The sequence below is a fragment of the Panthera onca genome, chromosome A2, assembly GCF_046562875.1.
Source record: "Panthera onca isolate mPanOnc1 chromosome A2, mPanOnc1 haplotype 2, whole genome shotgun sequence".
NCBI lineage: Eukaryota > Metazoa > Chordata > Mammalia > Carnivora > Felidae > Panthera > Panthera onca.
The window spans coordinates 216,068-234,401 of NC_138340.1; the positions used below are offsets into that span (position 1 = coordinate 216,068).

At 59.1% G+C, this 18,334-nt stretch overlaps 1 protein-coding gene and 1 long non-coding RNA gene across 3 annotated transcripts; one reads left to right on the forward strand and one right to left on the reverse strand.

Moving 5' to 3' along the window:
- Window positions 1-1,495: 1,495 nt before the first annotated feature.
- On the reverse strand, window positions 1,496-5,943 carry LOC132677817 (uncharacterized). Its single transcript, XR_013554393.2, has 3 exons — window positions 5,860-5,943; window positions 4,542-4,669; window positions 1,496-2,010 (listed from the first exon to the last, which is right to left on the reverse strand). It is a non-coding gene; the product is annotated as an uncharacterized LOC132677817 (long non-coding RNA).
- An 88-nt stretch (window positions 5,944-6,031) lies between these two features.
- On the forward strand, window positions 6,032-15,293 carry BSG (basigin (Ok blood group)). 2 transcript variants are annotated; one of them, XM_060629538.3, is made up of 8 exons: window positions 6,032-6,335; window positions 12,123-12,279; window positions 13,006-13,088; window positions 13,215-13,351; window positions 13,428-13,704; window positions 14,268-14,292; window positions 14,453-14,514; window positions 14,613-15,293. In XM_060629538.3, the coding sequence occupies exons 1-7, from the start codon at window positions 6,047-6,049 to the stop codon at window positions 14,511-14,513; spliced, it is 1,029 nt and encodes a 342-aa protein (XP_060485521.2). In that variant the 5' UTR covers window positions 6,032-6,046; the 3' UTR covers window position 14,514; window positions 14,613-15,293. The 2 variants fall into 2 exon arrangements, with proteins under 2 accessions (XP_060485521.2, XP_060485528.1); XM_060629545.3 differs by having other exon boundaries at window positions 6,032-6,266.
- The last annotated feature ends 3,041 nt before the right edge of the window (window positions 15,294-18,334 follow it).

Sequence of the window (18,334 nt, forward strand, 5' to 3'; positions counted from 1 at the left end):
TTCTCAGGTGTGCTCCTGTCACCTTGGGCCCACGCAGGCCGACAGGCTAATCACGGCAAGTCCAGAGGGCGAGAGCTGCTTTGGAGAATCCCCACGGAAGAGGTTCCAGACCACGGTCTTCATTGAGCCGACTTCCTGGGCACCACGGGAGCCCGTAGCCCCTCTGCTGGCCTTGGGGGCCTGTGTGCAGGTGAGTGGGAGCCAGAGCAAGATGGGGACGGCCCCTGACTGTCAACTTGAACCTCTCAGGAAACGGGGACTTGGGGCCACTGCTAGGCTAGTAACATCAGGTGTCTGGGGCCTCAGAGCTGAGGTAGCAACGTCACAGGAGGGGGTGGGGCCCCTGTCCCTAACCTGGCTCTCTCCCCAGGGGCGACACCCTTGAGATTCACATCACCACAGGGTCTGCCCCCCACTCCTCGCCCATACTGGTCTCGCTGCAGAAAGCTAGAGCCCGCCTGTGCAGAGCTGGGGGGCAGTCCTCATGCGCTCAGGACTGTGCCTCCCACCTAGCCACAGGGGCAGAGCTGACCCACGAGGGTGGCAAAGTCCACACCAGAGGAGCCTGGGGCCTGCATGCCACGGTGAAGCCCCCAGATAAACCCATCCTGGAGCCAGCACCAAAGACCCCAGACTACACCGGTTCGGGTAACCAAAAGGCCCCCGGTGCCTCCTGTAATTGCAGAGTCTGGGAGGACACAGGCGTCAGGCACAGCGGGATCCCAGCGCTCACAAGAGGTCCTCACGAACCTGCCGCCTCTCAGCCGTGGGATCATGAAGGCTTTCTCTCCTGGCGGCAAGGACGGCTGCCCCTCGGGTCCCGTGGAAAGAGCTTGTTTCTAGTGCTGCTGGACCCAGCCTAGGTTTCATGCTGGCCTCTGGACAAATCACTGGTTGAGGCAGAGCCCACGCACGGGGCAGGGCCGGAGCCCCTGCTGAGGGGAACCCAGCCAGGGGCTTGGCGTTTTTGGACACACGCCTTCTGGAGTTCGGGGCAGCGGTGGGAACAGGGGAAGACTGGCCAGACGGGAGCCAGGAGGGGGCTGCAGGCTGCGGGGCGTCCCCAGGACACAACAGCAGCCTTATGCGAAGCATCAGGGCCACAGCCTAGCACCCAGAGTACAACTGGCCTCCAGTATGGAGAATACCTTCAAGATGTTCAAGGTGCTGCGGGCAGGTTGGAGGGGTAACAGCTTGCATCCCAGGACCCCCTCCCCCGGCTTTCCCATCCTCCACTGCTCTCCTCCCCCCATCCCCACTCACCTACCCCTTCCTGTCACCTGTAGCAGGACCAGAGGTCCTGGCCTTGCCCCAGTGTCCACAGCAGCCCAGTGCAACATGGCAGGCTGGGGGCTGACCCTCCGGGGTGGGCCCCCACCAGGGCGCTTCGGGGCCGGGCCTGCAAATGCCGAACATCCATCCAGAGTGTGTAATTCAGTGGGTGTTCGTACATTCACCGGGTTGTGTGACCAGCACCTCTGGAACATTCCATCTCCCCAGAAAGCAACTCTGTCCCCACACAGTCACGCCCCACCGCCCAGCCCCTCCCCCACGAACCCCCTTCCGTCCGTGGATGAGCCTGTTCTGGACGTTTCACACACATGGACTCACACCCCCGTGTGGCGCCTCGCGTCTGGTTCCCTCCCTGAGCGTCGTGTGCTCAGGGTCTGTCCGTGGGGCGGCGGGGGTGGGCGCCTGGCTCCTGCTCGCAGCTGAGGGACATGAACCTTTCGCAGTGGACGTCCACCTTTTGTGTGTGTCCATCCACCTGCCGATGGACATTGGGGCTGTTTCATTGGCTGCTGTGAACTGCCTTGAAGCACTTGTCTGCCCACACGCGCCCATTAAGACCGAGGTCCCCACTGGTTTTGCAGGAAGCTATGGTTTTTATTGTTCTTCAACAGACATCCTCAGGTGAGACTGCATTTAGAGGTGTGCTCCCAGGCACCAAGCAGCTTCCTCTTCCTTCGCGCCGAGGCCTCATCAGGGGTCTGGCATGGCTCCATCTGGCTGCAGATTAGGGGAGGCCCGCCTGCTGCTGTCCCGGGAGAAGGCTTATCTCCCCGCCTGGCTGTTCCTTCCTGGCCCAGCAGGGCTCCTCCCCCCACCCCCCACCCCCCAACTGACCCCCAGGTGAACGGGAGGCCACCAACAGGAATAAGCAGGTGCCCCACCCTGCCTGCCTGGGGACTCAGCACCCGCCCAAGGTGGTCTCTGATGGTTTGATGACACAGTGTGATCTGGGGCATCAAAGCCACACAGCAGGAACTCAGAACAATGGGACTCTATCTTCCCACATTCTGAGGCCAAAAGTCAGAGATCGAGGTGGGCTGGGCTCCCCGCCTCCACAGGCTCCAGCGGGGAGGGTCCTTCCTGCCTCCTCCAGCTCCTGGAGGCCCCGGGTCTCGCTTGTGGCTGTGTCAATCCCGAGTCTGCCCCCAAGATCACATGGCCCCTGCTCTGGGTCTGTGCCAGAATAACCCTTTCGTCAGGATGTCAGCCATAGGATAGGGCCTGCCCTGTCCGCTCCTGGCCCTCTTCTCAGGCCCCTCTCCCCTGGGCGGCTCTGATGTCTCCCTAGAACACAACAGAGGAGGGACCGCCCTGGCTCAAACCCCTCCCAGGGCTCCCTAACACCAGAATAAAACCTGCCCTGTCCTCCTTCAGTCACTGCCTGGAGGGGGTGGATTTCAAAGCTCCCCCTTTCAGAAAAATGCACATAAAAAACTAAGCTGAAACATTTTAGCAGTGGACAGATGGGTAACAGAATGAAAGTCTGATGTCATCTCCTCACCTGTGAGTTTGAGGGTTGTTTTGTTTTGTTTTGTACGTTTATTTAAGTGACCTCTAAGCCCAAAGTGGGGCTTGAACTCACAACCCTAAGAGCTGCAAACACCTCTGACTGAGCTGGCTGGGCGCCCCTGAGAGGTTTTGGAAGAAAAAGCAGAAGGCAAATGAACCAGAGCAGACGCCGTGTCCTGTGATGGGGCAGGGGTGGCATGCTGGGGCTGAGGTCCTGAAGACACGCTGCCCAGGACAGTCTGGTGGTCACTGGGGTGCAGGGAGGGAGCCAGCGGCACCACACGGCAGGACTCCGAGGCAGGACACAGGCCAGTGAGGCCTGAGGGGTCGGCAGGGGCAAGGTTTATGGGTCTCCAGAGATTCTGCATCAGAGGACGGGCTCCCTGCCTTCTTCGCACCCCCAGCCCGGCTGCTGCCCAGAACAAAGCTGCAGAAACAGGCCAGAGAGCTGGGCTGCTTCCCTGCTTTTCTGTCTGAGGAAGACGTCCAGATCCGGAACCTGGGCCCGTCCCAGTGAGGGTGCCGGCCTAGAGGCCAGGGGTGGGGGCGCGGAGTGAGGAGGGTACCCTGTGTCCCTGCTCTCACACACAGGTGGGTTGGACACGAGGTCACAGAAGGGACCAGTGCAAATGAGGGAAATGACAGCGGGTAATGGAGCAGGGCTGCTTTTGAGCAGATCAGATATAGAACAGATACATTTTAGCATAAGTCTACCCCAAATACTGCATGGGATAGACTGATACTTTTAAAATCACTCTCTCTTTTTTTTTTTTAATCTGAAATTCAAATGTACCTGGGTGTCCTGCCTTTCTATTTGCTAAATCTGACAATGGAGTGGCCCTAGAAGGCTTCTCCTGCCTCAGGTGGGGCCAGGACTGAGCAGCAAAGGGATCCATCTGACCAGTGGGAGGAGACAGGGAAGACTTTCCAGAGAGGGAACCAGAAAACTGGGCCTTGGAGAGGACGCAGCTTGGTTTTATAAACAAAAGCAAAGACTGCCTGGTGGCCCTAATATTTCCCACGAGATCTGTCCTCAGCCCAGCCCAGGGAGGGCAGGAAAGGGGGCCGTGGAATTCTATCCAGGCCAGAGGGACTTTGAAGCCAGCTGGCTGCTTTCCGCCTCATTCCGCACGTAGCCCTTGAGCCCCGACACTGCCTCCTCCCCACTCCTGACCGGCTGTTCTCAGACTTGCAGCTCACCTCCCGCGGCTGCTGCCTCTCTGAACAGCACAGCCTTCAAGAAGCGGCTCCAATCTAGAGAAGCCTTCCCTTTACCCACAAGGGGCAGAAAAGTTTCCCTGCTTCCCTTTCAGGTGCTTTGGCTGCTCCAATGATTAATGGATGTAAAACAGATGAGCAGGAGGAAAACAAACAAGTTTAGTAACACATGTACTGAATGGGAGACAGTCGCGAAAACCGAGTAACATTCAGAAGTACGGAAGCCATCACCTTCAGAGAAAGCCAAAGATGACGCTGGGGGTGGGGAGTGTGTGATGGGAGGTGACCCGGAACCGCACAGTAGACGGGGGCAAGGCTGCAGCACATTCAACTCCTCGCCTCCCCTCCTTACAGGTTTCTGAAGGGACACACCCTTACACAGGGACTTTCCCTTGTAAATGTAACTGTTTCTTGCAAAAGGGTAACTGCTGCTCGACTTTTCAGAGCATCTCAGGTATCTGCAGCTCTTAAATATCCAGTGGAAAACAATCAGGATGCCGAAGAGGGACGCGGTGCCTCACCTGGCTGTGACCGGCACTCCCTGATGGCTCACGATGGCCAGCGTCTCCTCATGGGCTTGTCCATTTGTAGGTCTTCTTTGGAGAAGCGTTGTATTCAGACCCTTCATCCATTTTTTTTTTTTTTGATACTGATTTTTGAGAGAGAGAGAGAGAGAGTAAGCAGGGGAGGGGCAGAGGGGGGGGGACAGAGGGTCTGAAGCAGACTCAGTGCTGATAGCATCAAGCCCAACGCAGGGCTCAAACCCATGTACCACGAGATCGTGACCTGAGCCGAAGTCAGATGCTCAACCAGCTGAGCCACCCAGGCGCCCCTATTTGTACTTGTTTTAAATTGAATTGTAAGTGTTCTTTATATTGGATGTGAGTCTCTTATCAGATCTATGATTTCCCAGTGTTTTCTCCCATCCTGTGGGTTGATTTTTCACTTCCTTCTTGGTGTTCTTTGAAACACAAAGTTTTTAATTTTGATGAAATCCTATTTATCTATTTTTTTATTGTTGCTCAGGCTTTTCATGTCACAAGTAAGAAACTACTGCCTAACCCAAGATCATGAACAATAGACTACCCGTTTTGTTTTGTTTTTTGAAACTATTTTGTCATTTAACAAGGTATTTGCTGTGGGGGCGGCCGGCTGGCTCAGTCAGAAGAGCATACGACTCTTGATCTCAGGGTCATTAGCTCAAGCCCCATGTTAGGTGTGGAGATTACTTAAAAATAAAATCTTAAAAAAATAGGGGCGCCTGGGTGGCTCAGTCTCAGTTAAGCCCCGGACTCTTGGTTTTGGCTCAGGTCATGATTTGTGAGTTCAAGCCCCACACCAGGCTCTGCACTGACAGCCCAGAGCCTGCTTGGGGTTCTCTCTCTCCCTCTCTCTGCCCCTCCTCTGCTAGTGCTCTCTCTCTCTCTCTCAAAATAAGTAAATAAATTTTAAAAGTTTTTACTAAATAAATAAAATCTTAAAAAATTAAAAAAGTATTTGTTGTAAAGCATGGGGAACCTCAGGATGGGTTTTCCAGACAAAACACAGTACAGCCAGTTAGTGTGAATTTCAGATAAACAGCGAATGTTCTTGCACAGCCACGTCCAAATGTTGCACGGGATACTTAATTTAGAAATTACTGGCTCTCCACCTGAAATCCACACTTAACTGCCATCCAGGTATTTTTATTTGCTAAATCTGGCAGCCCACCCCAGCCCAAGGCACACATCCCACCTGTTCACAGGGATCCCCACCGCCTCCCTTAACGCTTTATTTTCCGTATTGTGGTAAGATGCACATAACATAAAGCGAGTATTTTAACCTCTACAGAGCACGCACTTATCTGTTCTGTCATCACACTCCGAGAGGCTGAGGAAACAGAGGCGGGGCCCCGCCCAGCCCTCGCAGGCCCCGCCCCCGTTTCCTAGCAACGCAACCACACCCCTAGCCCGTGGGGCGTGGCCGCCAGGGTCACGTGGCACCGCTGCAGGCGCCCGCTCGGGCCCACGCGTGCGTATGTGCGTCCATGCGCATGCGCAGGGGGCGGCTGGCGTGCCGTGCGCGCCCCCGCCCCGCCCCGCCCCGCGACGTTGCCCTGCGCGCGCGCGCCCGGCCCCTCCCGGTTCTTATAGTGCCGCGGGCGGCGGTTGGTGGCGGGGACGGCACGGACGGGGGCGACATGGCGGTGCGGCAGCTCGTGGTCCTGGCGCTGGCGCTGCTGAGCGCCGAGGGCGGCTCGGGAGCAGGTGAGGGTCCTGCCTGGCGCGGGTGGAGGCTCAGCCGCGGCAGCGGGGGCCCGCTAGGCGGCCCTGCAGGTGGAGTCCCTAAGCCCCGGCGGCTGGGGAACGCGAGGGGTCCGAGGGCTGGCCTGACCCCTGGGTGAGGGGACCTGGGGTGGGGTCTGGAGGCGGAGCCCCGCCCTTCCGCCGTCCCCGCGTCCGGCGGCGGAGGCCGGGGCCGGAGTCCAGGAGCGGCCCCCTCTCAACCGGCGGGGTCCCCGCCCGCGGCGTGCCAGTGCCACCGCGGGGTGCATTGGCGCGGCCCCGGGATCCCGCGAGCCCTGGCGAAGCCTGTGCGGCCTGGAGCGGTGGCCGCCTCCACAGGCCCTCACGTGGACGCTGGAACCAAGGACTGAGGAATGCCCGCCCCTGAAGCCGGTGGGCTGTCTGGCACAGGAAGGGATTGTCATTCTTCCCAGGATTTAGGTCCCATGTCTGGCTCTGGGTAGGCACCTGCCCCCTGGTGTTTGCCCAAACCCTGAAACCTCCGGCAGGAAGCCAGCACGCTCTGCTTCCTTTGGTTTTGTCTGATTCCAGGCCACAGAATGAGGTGGCAGCTGGTCCACCCTCCTCCTTTAACAGGAGTGGAAACTGAGGCCCAGGGCGGGAGGGGATGTGTTCCAAGGTCACCGTGAGGTCGCTTTGGCAGCCCAGTTCTGGGCAGGATGTGTTGAGAGGGTGTTTTTAACGGAGTCACAAACAGCACTTATTTCTGAGAGGCCCGCACCGTGTAGAGAACGCTCAGGGGAAAATGGATCAAAGCGTATTTTTCAGGGGAAAGCGGGACAGCCTCTCTTTTGCCTGATAGAAATTTTCTTCCTTGATCGAGACTTCCCGTTTTGTTCTGGGTTAAAGATTTATAGTGATGGGCATGTAGGGAACAAAGTGCAGAGAAGGGTCTGGGGAGGCAGGAGTGCAGGGTCACAGTGTCTGCTGGGGGTGGGGGGCAGGAGGAGCTGCCTCTTGTGGGAGCTTCACCCACTTACTCCTGACCCACTTCAGGAGCTCAATTGGCCTCTTTCCTCTTCCTTATGATCAGAACGGCCGTTCATTGAACGCCTCTGGGCAAGGGCCTTGGCGCCTGGCGTGCACATGGCTCACTGCCCGCCAGCGGGTCCCTGGCCGCTGGAGCCCTTCAGGAATAGCTCTCCCTGGCGGGAGGTGGCCGCGGACGGCCCCGGGGACAGTGGCGGGGCGGGGGGGGGGGGGGGGGGGGGGATGGAGGTGGGGGTGAGGAAGTCTCTGCGTTTGCTCCTCCCGTCAGGGGGAAGCCCTGGGGTAGCGCCTTTTCACCTGTTTCCTGGGACCAGGCACCAGAGCTGTAGCTGGAAGCCCTGCGTCTCGCGTAGGGTGTGTGTGCTGGGGAGTCTAGGTGTGTCTGTGCCCTGTCTGAATCCACCTGGGACCTTTTTACTTTGTCACCTTTCCCGGGGACCCTCACAAATACCATGCGTCCCTTTTCTGCTGGGACGTGTGAATTAGTGACCGTGTTCACCTCTCGTGGCTGGGTCAGCTAGCTCCCCAGAAACTTGTTTCAGGAGCTCTGCCAGGGGGACCCCTGCTCTCCCTGGGACTGTCCAGGGCCCCGCTGTCCTGGTGCACCAGGTTGGGAGGGCACACATGGGCACCAGGTTGCTAGCTGGGTCCTGCGGGCTGGTGATTTGGCCCGAGCCTCAGGTGATGGGAGCAGGAGCGGCCTCCTGGCCAGATGGAGGGGAGGGGAGGGTGGAGAGGCCCAGAACCCACGCCTGGCATCCCAGAAATGTTCTCTTGCTCCTCCTACCTGAGTAGAGCTGCTGAGTTGGGTGGGGAGGAGGGTGGGTGCCGGGAGCCTCAGTCTCATCCCCAGCTCGTGGGCTGTTTCCCATAAGGCCTGCCTGGCCCTGTGCCCTGCCCAGCAGCCTGAGGTCAGGGAGGAGGGGTGGCTGTTTTTAGATGAAGGTGACTTTACTTGAGAACGTGGGTCACAGTCACATGGCCAAAATGGGGGGGGGGGGTCAAATGTTCTCCCTTGTTCCTCCTTCCTGTCCCTGTGGCCCTTAGGGTCCCTGTGAATTCCTCGGGTGCCCTCCCCCCTCAATCTGCTGGGCCAGGTGGGGCGTGTCTCAGTTCCCTGCTGTGTGCTACCCTCAGGTCAGGGCAGGGGTGTCAGCCTGTGGTTCCTCAGACAAGGGAGGAGGGAGGCAGGGTGGGGGAAGCTGTGCCTAGGCCCTCACTGCTCCTGCTGGTGGAAGTGGCCCTCAGGCCTGTGGCCTTTGGGCGACTTCTTTCTCTCCCAGGGAGGCAGGGCGCGGCTGGGTAAGATCGGACTGACCTTTCTAGCAGCCTCTGGGTGAGGGGACAAGGGCACAGACGCGAGTCTAGGAGGAGGGCATTCTCTGGCTTCACTTCCTGCCCTGACTCACCCTCCCGGCTCTGCACCGGCTGTTGGGTTTTGCAATCTTGGGAAATCTTGACTCCTGAGAAATGTGGGTTGCCGGGAGGTGATCCTTCTGAAGAGACAGCACAGCCACAGAGGGCTCAGGGCAGCCACAGAGCCCCAGCTTCACCCTTCTGCCTGCTAGGGATTGTGCCTGTTTTGAGTCCTGTGAATGGGCTTTGGGCCACCCCAGGGGCAGGCATGAAGGTCCACCTTGCCCCAGAGCAGTAGCCCGCGCCCTCCGATACGGACTTGAAGCCGTGAGTGTGTGCACGCACGTGTCCCTGTGTGTGCTTTGGGTGTGTGTCTGCACACACGTGTATACGTCTGTACTCACGTGTCGTGTGTATGTGTCTGAACCCATGTGTGCACGCCCGTGACCACCCGTGTGTGTGCGTGCGTGTGTGTGTGGTGCTGTGTGCGTGTGCTGCGTGTGCGTGCACGCGCCAAGGGTGGGTAGTGCCTAGGGCAGCAGAGAGGAGCCTCCCTGTAGCTCCTGTCTGGCTGCTGCTGAGCTGTCTGCCTCTTCCCCTGCCCGTCTAGAGTCCTGGGACCTTGTGTCCTGCCCTCCACTGGCCTCAGGTCCTGCCTCTTCCACACAAAGAGGCCACCGCTCCCCAGACTGGAAGTGCCAGCCTGTGGCCAGTCTGTAGCAGGACAGGGGAGGGGAGGATTCAGTGATCTCTCTCCAGTAAAGCTCGCCTGCTGCCCTTTGGGTCAGGTTAAATTTTCTTAATGACCGACCCGGTCTCTGGACGAGAGAGCCTGCTTCTTGTCGCTGCTTACTTCACACTGTGGCCTTTTAAATACAGTCTCACATTCTGATTTTTCACCCAGTTTTGTGCTGTAGGCGTCTCCCTGCAGACTGGATGGAAAAGAAGCTTATCGCCAATAGCCCTGGGATGGATCTCTGTGCCCAAATCGTCTGGGCGTGGTCTTCTAGAAGGGACGCCTCTGGGGCATATGTCACAGGGGAGGCGAGCTGGGGACAGTGTGGAATTCCAGGATGATCGCACCAGAGCGTCCCTGTGACACCTGCTCTGAGCCCCGGGATAGGGCTCTGACGTGCACAAGGATGGGTTTGCTGCTTCACTGATGCCCAGTGTCTGGTGTAGAGGGAAGTTGGGGGGGTCCTCCTGGTTCATTCTCATAGCTCCATGCCTCTTACCTTCAACCCTGGGTCCCCTTGAGCGCCTGACAGTCTCCCTCCCTGAACTCTGGTCCCTGGAGGGCAGCCCTCCCTGGCTCAAGCCTCCTTGCCTCAGCAGGCTTCTTACCCTCTGGTTCTAAGTGATTTTTTTTTTTAATGTTTTTATTATTTATTTTTGAGACAGAGTGTGAGTGGGGGAGGGGCAGAGAGAGGAAGACACAGAATCGGAAGCGGGCTCCAGGCTCCGAGCTGTCAGCACAGAGCCCGACGCGGGGCTGGAACTCAAGGACTGTGAGATCATGAGCTGAGCTGAAGTCGGACGCCTAACCGACTGAGGCACCCAGGCGCCCCTGGTTCTAAGTAATTTTTGATTCCTAAAGAGAACATCTCAAGCCAGTGGGGACGTTTGCCTAGTTGGAAATTAAACAGAAGGTCCTGGCCCTGGGAGTCCACCAGCAGTGCCTTGGTTGTCCCTACAGAGAGGCTTAGTGGCAAGTGGGGGTGCACTCTTGACCTTCCGGAAGAAGGTGCCGTTCAGGACGGGGCAGCTGTAGCCAGCAGGCCCTGCCCCGGTGGGAGGTACCCACCTCGGATGGCCCTGCCTTGATGGGGGGGGGGGGGGGGGTTCTGCAGGGGCATCCAGGGAATGGCGGCTGGGACTGTGCTAGATTCACTTGTTTATTTATTTGTTTATTTATTTTTGAGAGAGTATGTGAGCAGGGGAGGGGCAGAGGGAGAAGAACTTTTTTTTTTTTTTATGTTTATTTTGAGAGAGAGAAAATCCCAAGCCGGCTCTGCTCTGTCAGCACAGAGCCCGACATGGGGCTCGGACTCCTCTGAGCTGTGCAAGTATGACCTCAGGCAAAATCAGAAGTCAGATGCTTACCTGACTGAATCACCCAGGTACCCCCAGTAGATTTATCTTTTTTTTCTTTTAATTTTTTTTTTTTAATGTTTACTTATTCTGAGAGTGAGAGCATGAGCAGGGGAGGGGCAGAAAGAGGGAAAGAGAGAATCCCAAGTAGGCTCTGTGTTGTCAGTGCAGACTCCTGTGTGGTGTTTCATTTCCCCAACTGTGAGACCTGAGCTGAAATCAAAAGTCAGAGGCTTAACTGACTGAGCCACCCAGGCGCCCTTAGATTTATCTTTTTTCTTTTTTTTTTTTTTTTTAACATTTATTCATTATTGAGAGACAGACACAGGATGTGAGCAGGGCAGGGGTAGAGAGAGAGGGAGACACAGAATCTGAAGCAAGTTCCAGGCTCCAGGCTGTCAGCACAGAGCCCGACGCGGGGCTCGAACTCATGAACCGTGAGATCATGACCTGAGTCGAAGTCGGTCGCCCAACCGATGGAGCCACCCAGGTACCCCAGATTTATCTTTTAAAAGAGGAATTTCGGAGGTGCCTGGGGGGCTCAGTCAGTTAAGAGTCCGACTCTTGGTTTCAGCTCAGGTCATGATCTCGCGGTGTGTGAGTTCAAGCCCCGCATCAGGCTCCGTGCTGACAGTGTGGAGCCTGCTTGGGATTCTCTCTCTCTCTCTCTCTCTCTCTCTCTCTCTCTCCTCTCTCACTCTCTCTCTCTCTCTCTCTCTGCCTCTCTGCTCCTCCCCCACTCACTCTGTCTCTCTCTCAAAAATAAATAAATAAAACTTAAAAAAAATTAGAAAATAAAAAACAGAGTCCAACTTCAGCTCAGGTCATGATCTCAGAGCTCGTGAGTTCGAGCCCCGCGTCGGGCTCTGTGCTGACAGCTCGGAGCCTGGATCCTGCTTCTCATTCTGTGTCTCCCTCTCTCTCTGCCCCTCCCCCACTCACAGTCTGTCTGTCTTTCTCAAAAATAAACAAACACTAAAAAACACTTTTTTAATACAAAAGGAATTTCAGGTCTGTGCTGGGCTGGACCCAGCAGTCCATGTCTTGGCCAGGTTCTGGGGCCCAGGGTGGTTATTGGCTTTCGTTTCCAACACCTGAGGCCCAGCTGGTTAGAATGGTTCCCGACAGAACCCTCATCAAGCCCTCTTCTCTGCAGACCCCAGGCTCCTTTAACTCCACAGAAGGTGTCCTTCCAGAAGGAGCCAGGTGTGATTCAGGACTCCTCTCCTCTCGGCCGGCTCAGGACAGTGTGGATGGCCAGGGGTGTCCGGGCCATTGCGCGCTTGCCACAGGGACAAGTGGGCAGGTGGTTCAGGGTCCTGGGTTTGGGTCCTTTCTTTCCCTGACCTTTTGCCAATATTCTCTCCTGTGGCCACCTAGGGAGCGGGATCTGGACATCTGTAGATGATGCTGGCTCCAAAACACGCCTTACCTGTGCCTTGAACCACAGCACCACTGAGATCGTCGGCCACCGCTGGGTGAAGGCGGGCAAGGTGCTGAAGGAAGACGCGCTGCCCGACCTGAAGACAGAGTATGAGTGAGTGGGGCCTGCCTCAGGGCCCGCAAACACACCGGGCCCCATCTCAGCCTGCAGGCGTCACCCCCAGGCCCCTTCCTGCCCCTGCTCCCACACCGTGTTGCTGCTCACGGCCTCTCTGGTCAATCAGAACTGGGGTTGTGGTCGGCGGGCCTGCTTTGGACAGACGTTAGACACAAGCTCTGCTCAGATCCCTCAGTGTGAGAAGCCCAGGCTTCTGGGGTCTGAGATGGCCAAGGCCTGGCATCCAGCGAGGGTCCCCTGGCTGCTGAATGTAAGGCTGGACTCCAAGACCCTTCCCTTCTTTCTCCGGGGTACCGGCTGAGGAGGGCAGGCAGACCTGGGGTCTCCCAGCCCGGAGTCCCCAAGCACCTGGCTCCCTGAGGTCTGGGGGCCTCTGTGCCACCCTGCTCTGAAGCCTGGTCTTAGTCGATGCCTGAGCCAGCTCCAGAACCAGTCTGGTTTCAGGGGTGACTGGGCACAGGGGCTCATCGATGCAGGCACCGGGTCAGTCGGTGGGGGGGGGGGGGGGGACCAGTTCCATCTGCCACCCATGCCTCCTCGTCTCTCCCTGATGGGAAGCGGGCAGCCTGTGCCCTCGTGCCCTGCAGGGACTCCCGAGTGTGGCCTTGCTCTGGCCCCCGGTGGGAGTCCCCTGCGGCTCCACCGAGGACGGGATGGTGTCCCCACCACGAGCCCCGCTCATTGCTGCGCGTCTGTTTGCAGGGTGGACCTGGATGACCGCTCTGGTGAGTACTGGTGCGTCTTCCTCCCGGAGCAAGCAGGCAAGACCAGCATCGAGGTGAAGGGTGAGCTCTGGGGGCCCTCGGGGGCATCTGGGGCGGGGCTGGGGGCCAGAAGGACCCCCAGAGAGGGACAGCTCCTCCTCCAGGGTCACGGGCTCAGGCTCCTGCCTTGCTCGGTTACCCCTGTAGGGCTCCCCAACATCAAGGCCGTGAAGAAGTCCGAGCACGCCACCGAGAGGGAGTCGGTCGTGCTAGGCTGCAAGTCTGACTCCTTCCCCCCGGTCAGCGACTGGGTGTGGTACAAGATGGAAAGCTCTGGTGACCAGGTGAGGCCCACGCCTGCCGGGGGAAGAGCTGGCCTCCGCCCCGGCCCCGGTCCCTACAAAGTCCGCCCACCCCCAGGTCATCAGCAACAGCTCCCGGAACAAATTCTTCGTGGTGTCCTCGGAGACTAAGACGGAGCTGCACATCTCGAGCCTGGACCTGGAGACGGACCCCGGCAGGTACGCCTGCAACGGCACCAACTCGGAGGGCACCAGCCAGGCCGTGGTCACGCTGCGCGTGCGAAACCGCTTCGCCGCCCTCTGGCCTTTCCTGGGCATCGTGGCCGAGGTGCTGGTGCTGGTCACTGTGATCTTCATCTATGAGAAGCGACGGAAGCCGGACGAGGTCCTGGACGGTGAGCCCACAGGCCCTTTGCTCGCTGTGCAGGGGGGTGGGGGGTGGGGGCAGGCCACTGTCCGGGAGTGCGGGACAGAGGAGGGCGCTGTGGGGCCAAACGGGTCCCCAGCTGGAGGTCTGCTCGCCTATTGCCTGGTCTGGCCCGCCGTCCTCCCTCACTCGGCTGCAGGTGGGTGACCAACGAGGGGAGTGGCTGTCCTCTTGGCTGCTCTGCCCCTGCCCGTGGTGGCTGCTGAGGGCCCAAGGGTTGTAGGCACCAAGCATGCTCTTGACTTTGTACGTGACGGAGCTCAGGAAACCCGAGCTTGGCCCCCTGCCTGGCTCCTGCGGGCTGAGTTCATGAGGAGCGGGCGGGGCTCCCAGGCACCCCTTGGGCCATGACCCCAGACAGCTCATTTTGAGGACGCACGTGCTGGCAGCCGGGCTGGTTGCCTGCACTTAACAGTCAGGGAAACTGAGGGCAGGGCCCAGCAGGACCGGTGCCAGCCCACGAGGGGCCTCGTCCCGGGACACTTCCTGATGGCCTGTCCTCTCTTTACATGTGACCGCGCGTCTGCACAGATGAGGACACCGGCTCCGCTCCTCTGTAAGTCATGGCCTTGCTGGGCTAGCAGGCAGGCAGTGTTCCCCGGGCAGGGCCTGGAGGGGCTGCTGGCCTGGATAGCCTGCACCGTGCACGTGGTGGGTGGGAGCAGGGACACCGTTGTGTCTTCCCGAGCGTCCGTCAGCCCTCTGTCCCTCCCCAGGAAGAGCAGCGGGCACATCAACGACAAAGGCAAGAACGTTCGCCAGAGGAACGCCAACTGAGGTGAGGAGGGGCGGGGGGTGAGGGGAGGGAGGACTACCCCCCCCCCCCCGCCCCCAGCTTCGGGCTGCTGTCTGAGCGTCTGTCCTGCCCCCACACAGGCCTCCAGCCTCTGTCCGGAGCAGCTCAGTGTCTGCTGTTCGCAGAGTCCACGTTCTTTCCTCTTAAAGGAGACCCGCTCCACGAAAGCAGACCACACTGTGGGTCAGCTCACGTTTCTTTCCTTTTTAAAACTAAACTAGGGTTTTCTACATGTAGAATTCCATTCTTTAGGAGTTTTGGTTTTCCTTTTTAAATATTTTGTGAGCGCCTTGAGGAAGCCATGAGCTTCCTGTGAGATTACTGGTGCCCTCTACCCATCCCCTCGCTGCCCACTTGTCCCCTCGCTGTCCCCCCCCCCACACACACACAAACACGCAGACACCTGTCCCTCCTGTCCCCCCAGCCCATCCCCTCGGCATCCCACCGCATCTTGGGGGTCATGAAGGGCAGACTGGCCTTCTTCTGGGGCTCTACCTCCTGAGGCTGCTGGGCCTCGTTGGGACCCTTTGCAGAAAGTCACGGGTTGTGTGGTGGGAGCATATCGTGCCTGCCTGTCTGTCTGAGGTCTGTGCTGCCGGGTCGCCTCCAGTCTGTGTTGTGTGTTGGGACAGCTCAAGGCAGGCAGGGCCCCCGCCATCCACGCCTGGCTGAGGAGTGGTGTGGCGGCCATCCTGCCAGAGCTGCGTCCTGACTCGCCCACCACCTGCCTGCTCACCAATAAAGGCTGACCCGTGTCCGTCTTTCCAGGCTCCTGTGTGCGCCGGCCCAGGGTCTCAGCAGGAGAACCAGGGCAGGGGTGGGGGGGTACAGATGGGGGGGGGGGGCGCAGAGGGGCCGGGCCTGTGGCAGGTCTGGGAATGGGGGGGCTCACCAGCTGGTTCCCTCCACACAGCAGCCCTTCCCTCTGAGTTTGTTTCTTGCCGTCAAAGAGGACCGGACAGGGGCACCTGGGAATCCTTCCCATGGGCCCCCCAGGACAGAACAGGCAACCCCCACCCACAGCTGCCTGGCACCCACCTGCCCTGGGCAGGAAGCTCCCTGTGGTTTGAGTGGGAAGTGAGGGGGTGGGGGGTGGGGCAGGCCCTCATGATGGATCCCAGCAGGTGTCCGTAGTGGAGCCAGCCCCTTGGGACTTTGTCCAGCTGAAGGGAGGCCACTGAGGCCTAGAAAGCCCCGAAGGGCAGTGCTGTGGTAGGGAGGTGGCCCTTCTGAGCTGGCCCCCAGGAGAAAGGGAGTCCCTGTTTGCACAGCCCAGCCTGACAACTGCAACAAACATGGGTGGGGCTGAGGGTCTGGGGAACACTCCATGGGAGCAGATCACAGGAGGTAGGGCCTCATGAGCTTCGTCCTCGCCAAACCTGGGGGCTCTGGCCCGTGCCATCTAGGCCTCCTGCTTGGTACAGAGGAGGAGTGACCCTGCAGCCACTCCTAGGGAGTGTGGTCGTCCCATACCTCCCCTCTGGGGTCAGGAGGAACCAGAGGCCAAGGAGCCCTGAGCCAGCTATTCCTAAGTCTCCGTAGCAGCCAGAAATTGGGGCTTGCATGTGAAATTCTTAATTTTCAATGTGGGTAAAAACTCCAGCGTAACGACGCCCGCGAGGTCAGGCTTGGCCCGCGAACTGCCAGTTTGAGACTCCAGGCTCTGAAACGGAGCTGACCGGGGTGCCCCCACCCCTGCTGAGCTCTGGCGGCCACACTGTCAGCTGCAAGTATTCCCTGGGCTTCTGTGGGCAGAACGGGTGTCCGTGCTACAGCCCCCTCCCACCCCCAGGTCACCGGGAGGAGCTGGACCCGCTGGGCTGGGGGAGCTGCGGACCCGGCCTTCCCCCTGGCCGTCACCAGAGGGCGCTACACACTTGCCATGGAGCAGGCTCTAGGGGCCAGCGGAGCCCCTCCTCTACAGAGGGCTCTTGGGGCTGCACCAGCCTGGCCCTGGACACAGCTGGCCCAACCTCCCTGCACCCGGGGGTTCCTTGGGGGCACCCACCACTCACGCTTTGGAGATCACGCAGCAACACTGGCTGGGCACCCGTGTCGTGGCTGGGCTGTGGCGGGGGAGGAGGTGATGACGAGCTGGCCCCTCGCTGGGGAAGCTGCCGGGGCTCAGGTGCAGCCTCCCTCGTCGCCCCAAGTCAGAAGGCACACGTGCGCACTGGGTTGCTGGGGCTCTGTGTCCCCTGGGAGGCCAGGGCCCTGTCCATCTGCTTCCTGCTGCGCTCTGCACTGGGTCCAGACGGGACGTGCGGGAGCTTCTGGCCGGCAGAGCCTGGGGCAGGAGCGGGGCTTCCCGGAGCGTGGGGGGGTGCTGTGGCGAGGCGAGCGAGGCTCGGTCTCCTTAGCAGCCCTCTCTCTCTGGTCCTCCTAGCCCAAAAGACCCTCCCCTCACAGATGCCCTTCACGTGGACGCATAATTAGCAAAATTGGGACCACTCACAAGCAGCTTTGTAAGCTTTCTTTGTAAGCACTTAAGTATTCGTTCTTCCATCTGTAAGCATTTAATGAGCACGGCAGTGTGCTCTCTGTGCCGCTGGGGGGCGTTCTTGTTAACAGCCTGCTGGAGCCTGCCTCAGTTTCCCCAGAGTGGGGTGAAGAAGTGACAGCCGCCAAGTCTCAAGAGTCCATGGGTTCATATTTGGCAAGTGCTAGGAGGCTCAGGAACCGGTGTCTCGGGGTCCCAATCTGTGGAGGGCAGAGGGGCAGAGGGCTGGGGTGTCCATTAGACGAAACGGCACGTTGCCGGTGCTGTTTGGGCATCTCTGGGCCCACAGAGGGGGCTGTGCATCCTCTCCCTGGGACACCCCACCCAGAGCACCCCAAGGTGCGGGCACCCCAAGGTCTCACACCGGTTGGCAGCAAGGGAGAGATTGGAGGTCTTGCCCAGCAGCAGAAGACAGAGCTGGAACGAAGTAGGACAGAGGTGCTGGGGGTCATCAGGTTTGGCTGTCCCGCCCCATCCACCAGGGAGAGTGATCTCTGTGAGGAAAGGAAAACCCTGCTGAGTCCTAGGTTAGCAGAACTGAGGACATCCTCCCTGCAGACACCATGAAGCTGAGGTCACTTGCCACTCTGGGCGGGACCCCCAGAGCACAATGGTGTTTGCATGTGTGGCTCTAAGACCTGGGGCACGTCACCCTCTACTTCCTAAGCCAGCCGTCCTGCCACCCATGTCTGATCAGACATCTCAGTATTCTTTGAGTCCGGCAGCCCCTGAGGGTTAAACTCCGGGACAGTCACTGGTCTGGGGCCTGCCAAAGCCCTGGCCTCGTTTTGTCTTCTTGTTCTTAAATTATTTTCCACTCAGAGGGAGGGTGCCTAGACTGTCTGGGCTTCAGGGCCTCCAGCCTGGACTTGCCCCAGCTAGAGAGGGAGCAGGCTTGTGAGTGGAGGTCCGAAGGTGCCCCCAGAGCCCGTGCCGGGGGTAGCACCGAAGGAGGGACGGTGCCAGGGGCTCAGCGCAGCAGAGGCACTGTCTGTAGAGTCCAGGAATGGTGAGCAAGGATGGGGGGCTAACTGGATGGTGCGGAGGGATTGGGGTTTCCTTCCAAAGGCACTGGGGAGTCCAGAGCAGTTTTAGGCAACAGACCTGCCTCACCCACTGCTGTCTCAGTGTCCTCATCATCTTCACCCACCCCCTGGGTCCTTCATATCCTTTCTTCTCCCACAAGCCAGGCACCATCCTGCCTCAGGGCTTTTTTGCACAGGCCTTGCCACCTTTCAGACACTCTTCCCGCAAATGTCCACATGATACCAGCCCTCTCTTCCTTCTGGTTTTCCCTCAGGG